We start from the raw sequence: 17,943 nt of genomic DNA, 5'->3' as shown, positions 1-17,943 counted from the left end.
GAATAAGGGAACTTGTCTCCCTGCAAGACAAAACCACAATAACCTTCAGCAATCTGCCTCACTTTAGCCATATTCAAGAAATAATTCCCTTGACTATCCTGAGCCGCATTCCCTATTCTAGTACATTGAGGTAACATATTTCGTTTTATACCATTGACACAGTTTCCTTTTTTGCTAGAACCTTTTCTGAAGACTTCTTAAGTGCCCTTATTATTTATTACTGTTACTGGTTAATGGTTCACCTTCCAACAATTTGCTTTTATGTGCCCCATCTTATGAACATAAAAACATTCTAGTTTCTTTACATCAGTTTTCTTCTCTGTACTACTATTTTTATTGACTGGATCAACTTCACTTAACCTATGTAATCAAAGCTTTTCTTCAGCCAGTTCATTTTGTTTAATTTCTCTCTATCCCTGGAATTAAATCTTAAATTTACACCTTTTCATTTCTTTATTTTTTTCCCATTTTCACAAGCTTTTTCATTTTTCTTTCTTTTTCTATCTTAAACTGTTTCATCTGCAATCAAACTCAACATAATTGCCAAATGGGTTAACTTTTCTTTCAATCAGGGATTCTTTCAATCCCTGATGCTGTGCTATTCTCCCAATTATGTCTATTTCCTTAGTCCCTACTTTTATCTCTTAACTCTCCAGCTAACTAGTCTTGGCTAATTGATGCAATTCACTCAGGGAAATTCTTTCCTTCCCAGAAAAGTAGCAATTGATAAAGCCATTTTGCTTGTCAATCAACATAGCAATACTCACATTGTTGACCTTAGCGAGCAAGTACCAGCACTCATATTTGTCTGTGGGTTGTGACATTAGTGCACCTTTAAGAATTTTTTTTTAAATCACGTTCTCTGCAGCTCTCACAGCGTCAGCTTATTTCATTATTGTCGCGTTGTCTGTAGAAGTCATTTTATTGCTACTACAGTGGTTTAAATGGGGTTTTGTTTATTTTTACTCTGGGATTATTTATGACCTTACATTGATAGGAGGAAAACTGGTTCTTCTGGATAGCTTTTTTGCTTCTTAGTGAATTTAAAGTTTCATTTTCTGTTTGGCTGACAGCAGATTAGTTTAGAAGGGACATCAAGCTAGAAAGAAATGTTTCTATCCCTGGTTTTGGAAATTCTGCTGGTTAGCTAAAAGCAAGGCTACATGACTTCCTGGAGTGGAAAATCTGCTGTTGGTGACTAACTTGCCTAAAGAGCTCTCTCTCCCTCCCTGGTGTTCTGGGAAGCTGTTCTGATTTCAAACTGTTCTGGGTGCATGCAGAGGGTTGCTAGATGTCACAGGGCTGAGAAGTCAGGGTTTCAATTCTCCAACCAAAGGACTCAGTTCCAGTATCACATAAGCATTAATCTTTGCTGTGTGGAAAGGGTTTTGTCTATGGGAAGTTTTGTTGGATTGGGACATTTTAGATATATTTGTTAAGGGTTATACATTATCGTGGTTGTTTTGTTTGTACTTGATATAAGTTATTGCTCATTTTCTTTCTACACATGTTAACTATATTCTTAAATAAACTTTGTTTGATAAAAGCTCTCTAGTGGGTCATTTGAATCATACCTGAAGTGAAACATATCATGCTTACCTTAACCAAAATCAAAGTGAAAAACCTATGATCCAGGTGGACTTAATAAAACGCTTCGAAGTTTCTGACCTGAATTATAACAGGATTCAAAATTGTGCAAGTGCCCTGAATTTATATTATTGATCCTTGACTAGACCTTCAGTTTTTGGCAGGAATCTGTCAGGGACAAATAACATGTTGTTTAAAGTAGAGACACTTGTTCAGTGAATACAGTATCAAGAACAATGGGTTTTGAACAAACAAACATTTTAAAATCAAAAACCCAAAATAATTTACAATTATCTTATACTTGAACATTCAGGGTATGTAGCTATATGTGAATCATCAGGCCAAATATGTTTGAATGCACCACACTGCATAATAAATGACAGATGTGTGACCAAAATAAAGTCTACAGATTTCTCAACTACCCATGCAGATATTAGTAAACACTCTGTGGGGGGTGATCTTACCAGCTTGCCACACCAGTCAATTGGCATGATGAGTCAGTAAGATCAGGCAATAGGCTAAAAACTGTGTTTGTACTGAAGGATTTAAAAATTGTTGTAATGTACGTGTGTGTAGCCAGCTCTCCCTCTGCGTATGCTCAAAGGTGTGAGGTCTGTCAGGAATTGAACTTCCCAACCTCTACCCGCAATGTGGTAAGTATAGTTTTTATTAAAATACACACTTGGATGATCTGTGAAACTATTTCCCATCCAAGAACAATAGCAACAATCAATGCATGTCTTCCCAAATATAGCCTCTCTTCTCTAGTTGGAAAGGTGTATTCTCTACAGCTTGCAAAACAAGTGTAAATAATACTAACCATTTCTTGTGATCAAAAGGAAGTAATTCAATAAATATTCCTGTATAGAGATTTATTTCCATATGCTTGGAAGATGAGTTGCTAACTGAATTACCAGGAGAATCTACTGCATGCTATCACCTTCATGTATTTACCTGACAAAATGCCTTTCATAAATTTGCTGTTGCTACCAACTTCTGCCTACTCCATTCCCATACCATTATATCCTCACTGTTAGTTAGCAACGTCATTTAATGGTCAGGTGACTACTTTTAAAGTTTCTGCAGACTGAGACAAACATGACAACATATCTCTGGGAAGTTACTTAAAATGCAAATTGATTTCCAATGTGCTAATTGACTATCCCTCACCATTTCAATGAAAGTCACTTAAAGGACAACGGCTGCTGGAACTGCTGGCCCCATGAAGATGACATGTCAAATGAAGTCATTCAGTTAGGTGATCATAGCTGTAATGCTTGTTGCAATATCAAACATTTCAGCAATGTATGTCAATCATATTGATTTCAACCCATTGTGTGGACAATGGAATACTGACATCACGTGACTGAAACTGGCTGAAGAAGGGGCCAATACCTCATTGATTCTGAAGCGCATCCCAGCAGGGCAGTTTAGGACTAGCATCTTGGGAAGAAATCATCCAGTAAAAAGATGATACTTTGAAAATACAGTCATCTCAGTAAATGAAAGCAGGTCAACTCATTTACCTGTGAGATTAAATTTCTTCACCACAGAGGTTTGATCACAATTTTGACTGAAAAGTCAGAAACCTTAATCTCTCCTTGTCTTCAAGGAATCAGGAGAGAATCCTTCAGGTCTGCAAAGTTTTCAACCACCATCGCAAGGACTGTATACACATATGAATTGTTTTTATTTTCAGTAATCTGAATGCTTATTGCATCTCTAGATATATTTCTTTGGCTCTACAGTTTTTGCACTTACGTTTTGGGTATTGTGGAAATAAATGTTTATCCTTTTGATTTAAACACGTAAGGAAGGCTGTTTGTTCACAGCACATGGGATTAAACATTCCTGCTCGAAATTACATCTTGTTACGGTCATCCGAGAAATGGGAAAAGGGGGATAAAATTACCCCACACCTCTCCCCATCCATAACATAGTTGGGGTGGGAGGATCTTGCTGCCACTCTGCACTGGGATCAGTGACAGAGGAAGGGAGGGCGAATGATTGGCTATCGGGGTGGGGAGAGGGGGAAAATCGGGACTGCTGGGACGGGGCAAGGGGAGTCGAGGATGGTCTGAACATGTCTGCGGGGCCAGCGATCGGAGTGTGGTGGGGTTCAGAGGGACAGCAATCCAGCTGGCCAGCAATCAGGAGGCCGGCAGTGTGGACTACTGCGCAGACACCGATCTGTCAGTGCAGAGATCGGTGATTACGCAGTGGGCCGCTCAGTGCTATGCTGCCGGCCTCTCCAGCAGAAATAGGCACTATCCCCCTCCTCGATTTTTCGTGAGATTAACGCTAGGGCTCTCTACAGTGCACAGAGGTGTAGGAGATTCATTTTGAAAATCCTGCTGAAAAAAAATACGATTTACTCGAGGTTCTACGTGAATTCAACATTTAGAATTTTTTCAGGAGAATCACACAATTATTTTGTTTCCAGAAAAAAAAGATAAGTATCATCTTTTACACAGCTCTTTAAACCTGAACAACATTCATTTTTTATTCCCTATTGTTTCCCAATTGGTAAAACAGATTACATGTGATACAATTAATAGTTGATTTTCTTCTCCCTGGTTGGTTTATCAGCTTTTTCTTGTATTTGTGGCTTTTGTCCACACAGAACTAAAATTATTTTCCCATTCCATAAAATTATTATCCCATTCACAATTCATCAAGTCCCAGTTTACATTCTATGTAGCACAGTGGTTAGCACTGCTTCTTCACAGCTCCAGGGTTCAATTCCTGGCTCAGGCCACTGTCTGTGTGGAGTTTGCACATTCTCCTTGTGTCAGCGTGGGTTTCCTCCTGATACTCTGGTTTCCTCCCACAGTCCAAAGCTGTGCGGGTTAGATTGATTGGCTATGCTAAGAAATTGCTCCTTAGTGTCCAGGGATGCGTAGGTTAGAGGGATTAGTGGGTATAATATGTAAGGATATGGGGGTAGGGCCTGGGTGGGATTGTGTTCGGTGCAGACTCCGTGGGCCGAAGGGCCTCTTTCTGCACTGTAGGGTTCTATGATTCTATACTTTTTTACTTTCCTGATCAGTTTTCTCCCAAATGTCATCATGTTATTTACTTCTTAATCTGACTTCTTCTGGTTATTATCAGTATTTATGTAAAATGATCTGATCTTCAAAAACAAATTAGCAAATCAACTTTTATTTCAAAATATGAATTCACATCAGCATGAATCTACAGATTTGTAAGAAAGCAATTTCAAATATTTTCTTTAAGACAGTGTGCAAGCCACCCCTTGGACATAGTGACTTAAACATATATCATGTAGAAAATTAATTGAAGTTCCACTCACTACTGCTTTTATTAATGTATGCCTTCCCTGCCACATTAATTTCATTCATCAATTAGTTTTCTGCAATTTGTGTATTGTTTCTCTATGCTGTTCCCTGTCCTGCTAGTGCAAGTGTCACTTTACGAAGTACTCCCTGGTACTGGGGCCATTCCTCCTGGATACGAGCAATGATAGTGCTAATGGTGTGGATTCGATCTTGTTGCTTCTGTGTTTCATTCTTCAGTGACTGTTCAGATTTACATTGTAGTATGTACTTTCCTTCTTTCACTGCCTGAAGATGTTTGAGTCGTGTCTGTAAAGCCACTATTTTGCTAAGGTTCTGAACAAGAAATAAACAAGAAATGTTTCATTTATATAACATGGTCTCATTTAACTTACTGTTTCAATGTGTCTAGCCATTAATACATTTTCAACAGCCTGCTGGTACATTCCTTGGACAGAGTAAGGGGAGTGTATGGATAGGAGACTACGCCAGAGTGAGATATAAACAGTGTTTAAGTGGAAGTTTGGTTCAGGTGGTAAGTTCTGATAAGTTTTTTTTTCTCAGTTTCATTTCAGATCAAGAGTCGGGCTCTGACATAGAACTTTCAACCTTCAAATTAGCATTGGCAGTCATCTGAAATTAGTTGGTTTAATTGGTATTAATTACCAATTATTAGCAGGAAGCTAAATTCGAAGTGACTCATAGAGACTCTTTATAAACAGATATTGGGGGGAGGGGACTCTCCCCAAAAAATATGAAGTGTCAAATTTACATAATAACTAGAGTAAATCCTGTTTTTTCCAGCAGTAGTTTCAAAATGTATCTCCCACACTCTGTGCTCTTCAGAGTGCACTAGCATGAATCTGGCAAAAAAATCAGTGGGCAGGGCCTATTCCCGCTGGAGAGGCCAGCAGCATAGCGCTGAGCAGGCCACTGTGCACGTGCTGATATGTCAGCGCCGAGTTAAGCGCATGCGCATTATCCGGACTGCCGGCCTCCCAGTCGCTGGACAGCTCGATCGTTGGCCAGCACAGCAACCTCCCCCATCGTTGGCCATATGACCATCCCATGGTCCGATCACTGGCCCTCTGTACATGTTTGGGCCAGATTCGACCATACCTCTGCACTCCCCCCGATGCCCAGCTTAATCGGTGGCCTCCCTTCCCTTTGTCACTGATCCCTTTGCAGAGTGGCAGCAGTACGTCCCACCTTACCGAGCATCCCAGAGGCCCCACCCCATTAGGCCCCACTATCATTAGGTCCATCCCTTTGGCACTGTCCAATGCCCTATGGGAAGCGCCAAAGTATCCTGTGGGCATTGCCACTTTGCCTCTTGGGTAGTGAAGGGGCCCAGGCTGGCAATGTCCAGGGGCACAGCCCCCCCCATATCACTGACCCTCTGAGTGTCTTCGATGGCCCCCCATTTACTCCAGCGGGGTCAGGCTGCTAGCTCCTCACATAGGAAGAGCTATTGTAAACCCCGCTAAAGTGAAACATTCCTGGTGGGAGTGGGGGGAGGGTAACCAGTCTGCGACTTCAGTCCTGGACCCGCTAAATCAGGCGCAAAGTATATGTAAATTCTAATTTAAATAAATTATACAGCTCCACGCTGATTTCTGGTGCGGAACTGACACTGCCGAAAATCCAGCAGAAGCAGCACAGCGGTCTGAGAGAATTGCCCCTTTTGTTTTTCAAACTGCATTTCAGTTTGTTTTTCCAAAGTGCATAGAATAATGGGGCACATAGAAAGGAGACCATACCACAGTGAGACAAGATCATGCCAGAGTGAGACAGTGTGTAGTTAGAAAATTGGTTCAGGCAGGAATTCAGAAGGGCAAAGAGATGTTTCTTTTTCTACTTAATTTCAGTTTCCAGTATATGTTGAGTTTTCTTCCTTGTTCAAGCTCAGTGAGCAATGTTCTATTACTTTGGTGTAAATTATGAACTAATTGACAAATAAATAAAGGTAAAATAAGGTTAACAAGGACAAACAAATATGGGGCTGGAATAGGCTAATAAAACACATAAGCACAAATAGAAGAACACTAACATAATACTGACTTAAGAGGGAATGATTTTGGACTATGGGAACGCTGACAAGGCTGCTGCTGCTACAGAAGACATCTATATGACTAACAAGTGCTTTTCATTTAAAAATCATGTATTTTAAATTTATGAAATGAACACAGTTCGATTTTAGAATTTTGTGAAGCTTCAGTCAATGACAAAATACAGCAGGGCTTGATGGGGGAGGTATACACAGTGCCTGCATTCCAGGGGACAATGGTTTCACCGAATAAAATTATGTTACCAGCAGTGGTCGGGAACAAGATGACTACCAATGCCAATTTGATGAATAGAGCTATACAGCTCCAAGTTGATAAAGCAAGAGGAAGGCAGACATAAGGGGATTTCTCAGGGTCGGACAAGTGTCATTTGGGTTCAATTCGATGGGAATCATTCTCCCATCTCATGGTCCAGCATCTTGTGTCATTGGGCAACAGAAGGGATTCATGATTGATGACAAATAAAATCCCATGAGGTCAAGATGTGTATTGTTATTGGCTGGAGTTAATGGCAGGATGATTACTGATGGATTTATATTAAAGTTTACTGGATTATGCCCACTGGAAAGGTGGGAGAAATAATTTTGTAACTGTATAATTGTCCTTGCGAGGGCTTTGTGTCTCAGAGTGACATCAGGCAGCCCACACCCTCTATCTGGAGTGCTGGGCTGCTCTATGTCATTCTTCATATCATTTGGTTAAATAAAATCACACCTTAAAAACAGTACACTGCAATTCATAAGCCTTTGTATAAGTTTAAATTTAGCAATACATAGCCTCGAGAGAAAGACTCTCCAATAATTGGATACAGACAAAAATACAAAATTTCTGCCACTCTAAATCTCTGGAATTACATATAAAATTGTGTCTCTGGTTTTGATCCATCTGTGCTTAGCTAGCTGATAGCAACACCAGTGATTGGGGCACTAAAACTAAGTTCAGTGACCTGGTCAGCAAGTGGGAAAAAGGTCAATAATTTAGCTCCTGATTTGGAAGTGTGGACATCACCAAAGAACAAAGAACAGCACAGCGCAGGAAACAGGCCCTTCGGCCCTACAAGCCCATGCCGCCCATTTTAATACTTGGTGAGTGCCTTATTCAAGTCTTTCGTCAATCGACGACGTTTTTGTCTAGCTCTAGTGGGCTCCACAATAAAGGGGTGCAAATTTAAGGAATTATATGTGCGCCAGATTAAGGGAGATTCAATTCAGGGACAATTTATTGACACCAATCAGCCTAAAAAGCACATTTTTGGGATGTGGGAGGAAACTGGAGCACCCAGAGAAAACCCACGCAAGCACGGGGAGAATGTACAAACTCCCACAGACATTGATCCAAGCCGAAGATCCGACCCAGGTCCCTGTAACTGCACAGCAAACAGCGACAGTCACTGAGCTGTCGTGTTGCTCGTCAATTGGTCCTGTTTAAGCATACACTAACGGACGTGAAGCACGAGGCAACTCTCAAAGCAACATCCAAGAGCAGCCCTCGCATGACCCACCACGTGTATGCCACTTGTTGGCCAACAAGGCGGACCGAATCGCCTGTGGATATAAAAAGGCGACATCGATAAACGTCAATAGACATACAACAGGCTATACAGACATTAATGGAAGATCCCCAATAGCTCCAACGTAAGTGACAAGGTGAGCCTTAAAATTTATTGGACAGCCAATAGGAATCTATTAATTCCCAGGAACGTCCTGAGACTCTTGATCTTCAACTAGAACATTCTTTTGTATCCCTCCATCTCCAGTCTGCTCATGTGCCTATCTAGGTAAGTCTTAAACAACCCTAGCATGTCTGCCTCCACCACCCTACTTGGCAGTGCATTCCAGGCCCCCCACAACCCTCTGCGTAAAAAACATCCCTCTAACATCGGAGTTATACCTCACCCCTCTCACTTCGAGCCCGTGACCCCTCGTGATTTGCGCATCCAACCTGGGAAAAAGCTTCCAACTGTTCACTCTATCTATACCCCTCATAATCTTATACACCTCTATTAGGTCTCCCCTCATTCTCCGTCTTTCCAGGGAGAACAACCCCAATTTGCCCAATCTTTTCTCATAGCTAATTGCCCAATCTCCCTCCAAGGAGGGAGATGCGTGATATCCCCATTACCTCATGAGACTATCAAAGCCACAGTGTGAATAATGGACAGTTGGCCAAATTACTTAAAGGCAAGCAGCAATTACGGATTATATATCATGAGACAGTGCCTTCAGAAGCATGGAGATGGGATGAGGGGGAGGAAACCGAATTCTTTTCAAAGGATATGTAATGAAAATATATGTGAATCTTTGTCTGATGAGTATTTTTATGACTGACTTAGGCTTTTAATGTTGATGAGTTAAATAACATTTTTGTGTGAAAGCAAAATATTTGCTGGTCCTTAGAGGGTGAAGTGAGATCATCTGGAACAAATAAGAATCTCCTTTTCTTGATGGATTTTGCAGGATTATCTCCTTGCTTCTCTTTCTGAAAATGACTAATTTAGTACTAAATTCCACCATGTAGAGCCCCTTTTTGCTGCCTCTTCTGATCCTGCTGTGTTGCTACAACTTGCTTTCTGTGTAAAACAGGCTTCACTGCAGGCAATGGATGTCTCACATTAAGGGAACTAGACTTGAGAAATGTACTTAGATTTTCAAACGGATAACAATTATTCTCTTGTCATGTATAAATTCCCTGTGTTCTCCCAATCTTACCACTTGTTTCTTTTCCTGTTGAGATTCTATGTTTGCATCAAGTTGATCAATCATAGACTGTCGCTCCTGAATCTGACACTGCTTTTCTCTCAGCTGTTCATACACGATTCTCTGTGATTCCCTCAGCTCTTCAATAGTTTTGTCAGATTCTTCAATTTTCTAAGAAAGAAATGGATGACCAGAATGAGTAACACCAACAACATTAATCTACTGAAAGGAGATTGGCATAGCTAGCTAATCTTTTTGCAGATTGCTTAAGATTTGAAAACAACAAAATAGAAGGAACTGAATTTCACAATGGGTCTTTTAAGTTAACTTAGAATCCCTACAGTAGAGAAGGAGGCCATTCGGCTCATCTGTACCAACCATAATCCCACCCAGGCCCTATTCCTGTAACCCCACACATTTACCCTGCTAGTCCCCTGACACCAGGATCAATTTAGCATGGCCAATCAACCTAACAAACACATCTTTGGACTGTGGGAGGAAACTAGAGCACCAGGAGGAAACCCACACAGACACGGCGAGAATGTGCAAACTCCACACAGACAGTGACCCAAAGCCGGAATTGAACCTGGGTCCCTGGCACTGTGAAGCAGCAGCGCTAACCACTGTGCCACCGTGCTGTTAAGTCTGAACATGTAGAAAACTATTGTGTGTATTTACAAGCATAAAACAGTGTGTTGAATAACTAATACAGTAGCAAGATGGAAAAAAATTGTTTTTCCTACTGTTTAACAATAAAAATTATGGCAATTATGGGGACAAATATGGATTAGTCTCTTTTCCTTACAGACTACCTTTGGGCCATTCTGCAGCATTACAAAAATAAACAAAGTGATTGTCTTACCACTTCAATTCTGCCACAACAAATGGCTAAACATTTTACTCACAGGAAACCACCATTCATCATTACTACCAACTCTGGATCTCCCACTGCACATGGGTACAAGCATGGCCAAGCTAGCCCCAGAATTCCCACCAATTTGCATGATTAAAGGAGCCAACATAGATGTGGTATTAGGAACCATGCCAGAGGATTGCTCAGCCAGATACCACATAAGGAGACTACTGTTGGAAAGCTGCTGATTGTCTGCTCAGTAAGGAGCGTGGCTTTGTCAATAATTGTTAAAAAGGATCAAAGTATTAAATTCTTATGCCACCACATCTCTGCAAATGGTGTCCAGCGCCTGTTTGGGTACACTGAGGGAGAATTTAACATGGCCAATGCACCTAACCAGGGTTCAGGTGAATATTTAACAAATGACTATTTGAATGAATTGGAGCTGTTTGTTAGCTCCATTATTCAAGCCATTTAATAAAGGCTAAAATAAGCACAGATGCTTTACTTAAGCTGGGAGAAATGGATAGTACATATTAATTTAATTGCATGGACTATTAGAAATACAGATACTCAATCTTCTTTATCTTACCTTTTGTACATCTTCAATTTTCTTGCACAGTTCTTGTATCATTTTATGACAGTCTTGTTTAGTTATTCGGTTCCTGCCCACTTTGGCCTGTGCTTCCCCACGTGTCACAATTGTGTCCCTGCGCGAAACAACAGCCTCCATTTCACGAATCATTTGCTCTTGCTGTCTCATTAGCTGATTGTAGCGTATCTTTGGATCAAAAATACAGATCTTATGCAGTGGTTTTACAACAAAATGATAGAACTTTTTAACTCAAGCAACTTAGTTTGAATTTAATTGTCTATTTTTGGATGACTAATGAGGATTAAGTGAAACGAATCTAACTAATTTCCATGACCAAAGGATAGGACACCAATTACCATGAATTCAGTAATCACAAATACAATAGAAATAAAACTGCTGCAGGATTACTTTAAAGAATAATCAAAGGGAGTATGTCACAATTACTGTCATATCTTTTGAATGAAGTTATAGTTTGAATATTTCTATATGTTGTCAATAACAAAGTGGAATACTTAAAAATTATATTCAGAACTAAGCAGTGATTAGCCTTGGGGTGCCTATTATATGTAATACTCCATGTGATCTTCCATCACACTGCTTATGTTAAGTTGTTTATAAAGACAGTACAGCTATATCATGTTAAATGCACAATTAATTATTCTGTTGCTGAGGCAAATTTATACTGAATGGAGCCTGTCCTCTTCAGGTCACAGAGTTACACAGGCACAAACTGGAACATAAGAACATAAGAAATAGGAGCAGGAATAGGCCAACTAGCCCTTCGAGCCTGCCCCGCCATTCAATAAGATCATGGCTGATCTGTCTTGGCTCAGTTCACCCTCTCCCCATAACCCTTAATCCCCTCTCTTATCAAAAACCCATCAACCCGCGTCTTAAAAATATTTAGCGACGTAGCCTCCACCACTTCAACGGGCAGAGAATTCCAGAGATTCACCACCCTTTGAGTGAAGAAGTTCCTCCTCAACTCCATTCTAAACCGCCCCCCCCCCCTTTATCTTGAGGCTGTGCCCCCTAGTCCTACTATCCTTTAGTCTATTAGAAGTCTATTAGGAGTCTATTAGAAGTAACCTGCTCCCCCTGACAGAAGTTTTATAGTAGATTGGCAGATAGTTTCTCCTTCTCCTCCACAAAGTCAGAAGAAAACAGCAGGAAATTATTGCCTTTCTTTCTTTATATATAAATATAAAAGTTGCTACTTGTTCACTTGTACAGTTGAGTTTATGCTGTTTTCTGAGTATCACATTTGAATTGACTAAAATTACAGAATGGTTACAATGCAGAATGAGATAATTTGGTCCATCATGTCTGTACTGACTCTGCAAGGGCAATTCATCAATGCTGCAACCCTGCCTTTTCCCTGTAGCTCTGCAGATTTTCCTCTTTAAGTAATGATCCAATTCTCTCTCGAAAGCCACAATTCAATCTGTCAACACCATCTTCTCAGGCACTGCAATCCAGATTCTAACCACTTGTAGCATAAAAGAAGATTTTCCTCATGTTTCTTTTGTCACTCACCTTAAATCAGTGTTCCCTAGTTCTCAACATTTCCACCAATGGGAACAGTCTCTCCCTATCTACTCTGTCCAACTCCCTCATGATTTTGAATAACTATCAAATCTCCTCTCAATCTTTTCTTCTCCAAGGAAAACAGTTCCAATTTCTCCACACGGAAGTCAAGTTCCATGTTAGTAGAATTATTCTTGTGAATATTTTCTGCACCTTCTCCAGTGCCTTGAATACATTTCTACACACTAATTCCTTCACATCCTTCCTAAAGTGTGCGCAGCATTACTGTTGAAGATGAACAAGTGTTTTATACAGATTTATCTTGCTTTTCTGTACTCCATGCCCTTTATTAATAAGCCCAGGATCCTATTGCTTTGTTAATTGCTCCCTAAACTTGTCCTGTCACCTTCAATGAGTTAAGTACATTGCGACACAAACTTCTGCTTATGTGACACTTTCAAATATAGCATTTTCAAATATGATAGATATGCTGGACAAATGACTTGTACATGGTGCTCACATCCCATAGGAAGAAAATATTATTCTTTTGAAAATGCAGTATAGCAGTAAAGATGATAAATCTAGGTTAAAAGATTAAGTAAGTTGAATTGCTTTTTCATTTGAAAATGTGATTTTGAGCAACTTCTGCAACATTTTCACAATTACGAAGCTGATGCATAAAATTCACAAACCGATCACATCTATTGGTAATTTATAACTCAGGACATATTTAAGTATAAGGAAAGGAACAGGTACAGCATTTCACTACAACTATTTTTACATTTTCCTCTAACTTGGTTGACAAATAGGAGACAGAGAGTGGGGGTCAATGGGTGCTATTCGGATTGGCGGATGGTGACTAGTGGAGTGCCCCAGGGGTCGGTGCTGGGGCCTCAGCTATTTACCATTTATATAGATGATCTGGAGGAGGGAACCAAGTGTATGGTGTCGAAATTTGCTGATGACACCAAGATTGGTGGAATGGCAAATTGTGCGGAGGGTGTGGAGAGTCTGCAGAAGGATCTACATAGGTTGGGCGAATGGGCCAGGAAATGGCAAATGGAATTTAATGTTGGCAAGTGCGAGGTGGTCCACTTTGGTAGGAATAATGGTAGGAAGGGTTATTACTTAAGTGGCGAAAAACTGCAGCAGGCGACGGTGCAGAGGGACCTCAGGGTCCTTGTGCATGAGTCACAAAAACCAAGCTTGCAGGTGCAGCAGGTGGTCAGGAAGGCGAATGGGATGCTGGCCTTCATAGCGAGGGGGATTGAATATAAAAGTAGGGAGGTCTTGCTGCGGCTGTATAGGGCATTGGTGAGGCCGCAGCTGGAGTACTGTGTGCAGTTTTGGGCGCCGTACTTACGCAAGGATATTTTGGCCTTGGAGGGAGTGCAGAGGAGGTTTACTAGGCTGATGCCGGAGTTGAGGGGGTTGAGCTATGAGGAGAGGCTGAATAAACTAGGCTTGTACTCGTTAGAGTTTAGAAGAATGAGGGGAGATCTCATTGAGACGTATAAGATGATGAATGGGATGGATAGGATAGAGGTGGAGAGACTCTTCCCGCTCAGAAAGGATAGTAGGACTAGGGGGCACAGCCTCAAGATAAAGGGGGGGCGGTTTAGAACAGAGTTGAGGAGGAACTTCTTCACTCAAAGGGTGGTGAATCTCTGGAATTCTCTGCCCGTTGAAGTGGTGGAGGCTACCTCGCTAAATATTTTTAAGACGCGGGTTGATGGGTTTTTGATAAGAGAGGGGATTAAGGGTTATGGGGAGAGGGCGGGAATGTGGAACTGAGCCACGACAGATCAGCCATGATCTTACTGAATGGCGGGGCAGGCTTGAAGGGCTAGATGGCCTACTCCTGCTCCTATTTCTTATGTTCTTATGTTATGTTTAGTGGTCCCAGTATTGCTAATGTAACGGTAGTACTAAATTAAAGTTATAGAATCTCTACAGTGCATTAGAAATCATTCGGTCCATCGAGTTCTTCACCGTCTTTCTGACAGAGTATCTTACCCAGAACCTCTCCCCTGCCCTATCCCTGTAACTCCACACATTTACCATAATAGTCCATCTAATAGCGAGAAATAGCGAGGCACCTTGAGAAGAATTGTTTGATAGAGCAGACGCAGCACGGATTCGTCAGGGGGAAGTCGTGTCTGACAAATTTATTGGAATTCTATGAGGATGTGACTAGTGCGGTAGACAGAGGGGAACCGGTGGATGTGGTGTTTCTCGATTTTCAGAAGGCGTTTGATAAGGTGCTGCACAAAAGGTTGCTTCAGAAGGTTAGGGGGCATGGAGTTGGGGGTAAGGTGTTAGCGTGGATAGAGGATTGGTTGTCTAATAGGAGGCAGAGAGTTGGTATCAATGGGTGCTATTCTGATTGGTTGGTGACTAGAAGAGTGCCGCAGGGATCGGTGCTGGGGCCTCAACTATTTACCATTTATATAGATGATCTGGAGGAGGGGGCTGAGTGTAGGGTGTCGAAATTTGCTGATGACACAAAGATAAGTGGAAAAGCAAATTGTGCGGAGGGTGTGGAAAGTCTGCAGAGGGATCTAGATAGGCTGAGTGAGTGGGCGAGGACCTGGCAGATGGAGTACAATGTTAGCAAGTGTGAGGTTATCCACTTTGGCAGGAATAATAGTAGGAGGGATTACTATTTAAAGGGTGAAAAGCTGCAGCATGCTACGGTGCAAAGGGACCTGGGGGTCCTTGTGCATGAGTCGCAAAAAACCCAGTCTGCAGGTGCAGCAGGTGATCAGGAAGGCGAATGGGATGCTGGCCTTTATAGCGAGGGGGATAGAATATAAAAGCAGGGAGGTCTTACTGCAACTGTACAGGGCACTGGTGAGGCCGCAGCTGGAGTACTGTGTGCAGTTTTGGTCGCCGCACTTGCGCAAGGATATTTTGGCCTTGGAAGGAGTGCAGAGGAGGTTCACTAGGCTGATACCGGAGATGAGCGGGTTGGACTATGAAGAGAGACTGAATAGACTGGGTTTGTACTCGTTGGAGTTTAGAAGGATGAGGGGGGATCTTATAGAGACATATAAGATAATGAAGGGGATGGATAGGGTAGAGATAGAGAGATTCTTCCCGCTCAGAAAGGACAGCAGGACTAGAGGGCACAGCCTCAAGATAAGGGGGGAGCAGTTTAGAACGGAGTCGAGGAGGAACTTCTTCACTCAAAGGGTGGTGAATCTCTGGAATTCTCTGCCCGTTGAAGTGGTAGAGGCTACCTCGCTAAATTTATTTAAGACACAGGTAGATAGGTTTTTGGTAGGCAAGGGAATCAAGGGTTATGGGGAGAAAGCAGGAAAGTGGAACTGAGCCACTTCAGATCAGCCACGATCTTATTGAATGGCGGGGCAGGCTCGAAGGGCTAGACGGCCTACTCCTGCTCCTGTGTTCACCGACACATCTTGGGACACTAAGGGGCAATTTTATCACGGCCAATCCACCTAACCTGCACATCTTCAGACTGTGGGAGGAAGCCAGAGCACCTGGAGGAAACCAAGCAGACACAGGGAGATAATGTACTAACTCCACCCAGTCATCCAAAGCCAGAAGTGAACCAGAGTCCCTGGAGTTGTGAGGCAGCAATGCTAACCATTGTGCCACCATGCCATCCCACTATATTAAAATGGGTAAAACTAGAAATTATTTCCAGTAGTTGAATCTTTGCCCATTGTCTTGCACTATCTTTGAAGATTAACTCACTTGCATCCTGTGTATCTCAGCTTTCATGGCCCGTATCTCACTCTGTCCTACATCTGAGTCAACAGCTGATCGTGCCTCTTTCGCTAGCTGTATCTTCTTCTCCCAAAGCATAATCTGACGCCTATAAGTACAAAATCAAAAGAATACATTGGTAATTACTGAATAATTTCAGATCAACTGTGGAACTACAGGGATGCAAAAATATGAATGATCTCTGCATTTTTCATAGAGGAAGCTTCATCAACCATGATCCCTGTTTCAAAGTGAAAATGTCATTACAAACTCCTTGTTTATCCCAGATAGCTACCTGGACAAGGCAAAGATCAGAAGACATATGAGCAGAATTAGGCCACTCGGCCCATCGAGTCTGCTCCGCCATTCAATCATGGCTGATTTTTTTCTCATCCCCATTCTCCAGCCTTCTCCCCATAACCCCTGATCCCCTTCTGTCTTAAAGATACTCAATGGCCTGGCCTCCACAGCCTTCTGTGGCAAATAGTTCCATAGATTCACCACTCTCTGGCTGAAGAAATTCCTCTTATCTCTGTTTTAAAGGATGGTCCCTTTAGCCTGAGGTTGTGCCCACTGGTTCTAGTTTTTCCTACGAGTGGAAACATCCTCTCCACATCCACTCTATCCAGTAAGTTTCAATAAGATCGTCCCTCATCCTTCTAAACTCCAATGAGTACTGACCCAGAATCCTCAAACGTTTCTCATACGACAAGCTCTTCATTTCAGGGATCATTCTTATCAATCTCCTCCAGACCATTTCCAAGGCCAGCACACCCTTCCTTAGATATAGGATACAAAACTGTACACAATGCTCCAAGTGGGGTCAGACCAGAGCTTTAAAACAGCCTCAGAAGTACATCCCTGCTCTTGAATTCTAGCCCTCTCGACATGAATGCTAACACTGCATTTGCCTTCCTAATTGCCAACTGAACCTGCACATTAACCTTGTTGTTGTTTATCCATCCTCGCCAATGAGGACATCGACACCATTAATCATTTTGAGGCTGGATGCGGTGTGTCCGAAGATGACTGATCAGGCCAATGTCTTGGCACATGTTGGGCAGACTTGTGTAGGCAATGTAGTTGTTGTGCTGGTGGCTCTGGGCTTGTGCAGTTCATGCTTAAGTTGTGCTTCAGCATTGCACCTTACTTTGTAAGCTTGACAGCCCTTATGGATGAGCAGCGCCGGGTAGGGTGGTTTTGTGCCAGCGTTTCCCAGGTGATCATGTCTATGTCAAGTGACTTCAGGGAGGCCTTGAGTGTGTCTTTGTAATATTTTTTCTGCCCTCCATGCGAGCCTCTACCTGCAGAGAGTTCCCCAAAAAGGAGCTGCTTGGGTATGCACTCGTCTGGCATACAGATGACTTGACCTGCCCACCGGGTCTGTGCTCTCATCAGCAGTGTGTGGACTGATGGTAGACTTGCTCTAGAGAGAACTTCAATGTCTGGTACTTTGTCTTGCCATCTGATGCATAATATTCAGCGAAGACAAGTCATGTGGAAATGATTGAGCTGTCTTGCATGCCTTCGACACATAATCCATGCTGGTGCATGACTTCAATCTTTTTAATGTTGATGGTGAGTCACA

General features: G+C 42.0%; 1 protein-coding gene across 1 annotated transcript in view; it reads right to left on the bottom strand.

The window, feature by feature from the left end:
- Positions 1-4,767: 4,767 nt before the first annotated feature.
- ccdc40 (coiled-coil domain 40 molecular ruler complex subunit) overlaps positions 4,768-17,943 on the bottom strand; it is a 55,208-nt gene continuing 42,032 nt past the window's right edge. The window contains exons 16-19 of the mRNA XM_080209582.1: positions 16,344-16,464; positions 11,091-11,279; positions 9,658-9,816; positions 4,768-5,219 (exon numbers count right to left, since the gene is read on the bottom strand). Coding sequence (XP_080065708.1) covers positions 4,983-5,219; positions 9,658-9,816; positions 11,091-11,279; positions 16,344-16,464 — 706 coding nt within the window. The 3' untranslated portion in view covers positions 4,768-4,982. The remainder of the gene's footprint in view (positions 5,220-9,657; positions 9,817-11,090; positions 11,280-16,343; positions 16,465-17,943) is intronic.

This window comes from Carcharhinus amblyrhynchos, chromosome 21, assembly GCF_965287045.1.
Source record: "Carcharhinus amblyrhynchos chromosome 21, sCarAmb.v2.hapA, whole genome shotgun sequence".
NCBI classification, from domain to species: Eukaryota; Metazoa; Chordata; class Chondrichthyes; order Carcharhiniformes; family Carcharhinidae; genus Carcharhinus; species Carcharhinus amblyrhynchos.
The sequence above is the reverse complement of the archived record's forward strand: the minus strand, read 5'-3'. Positions and strand labels throughout refer to the sequence as shown.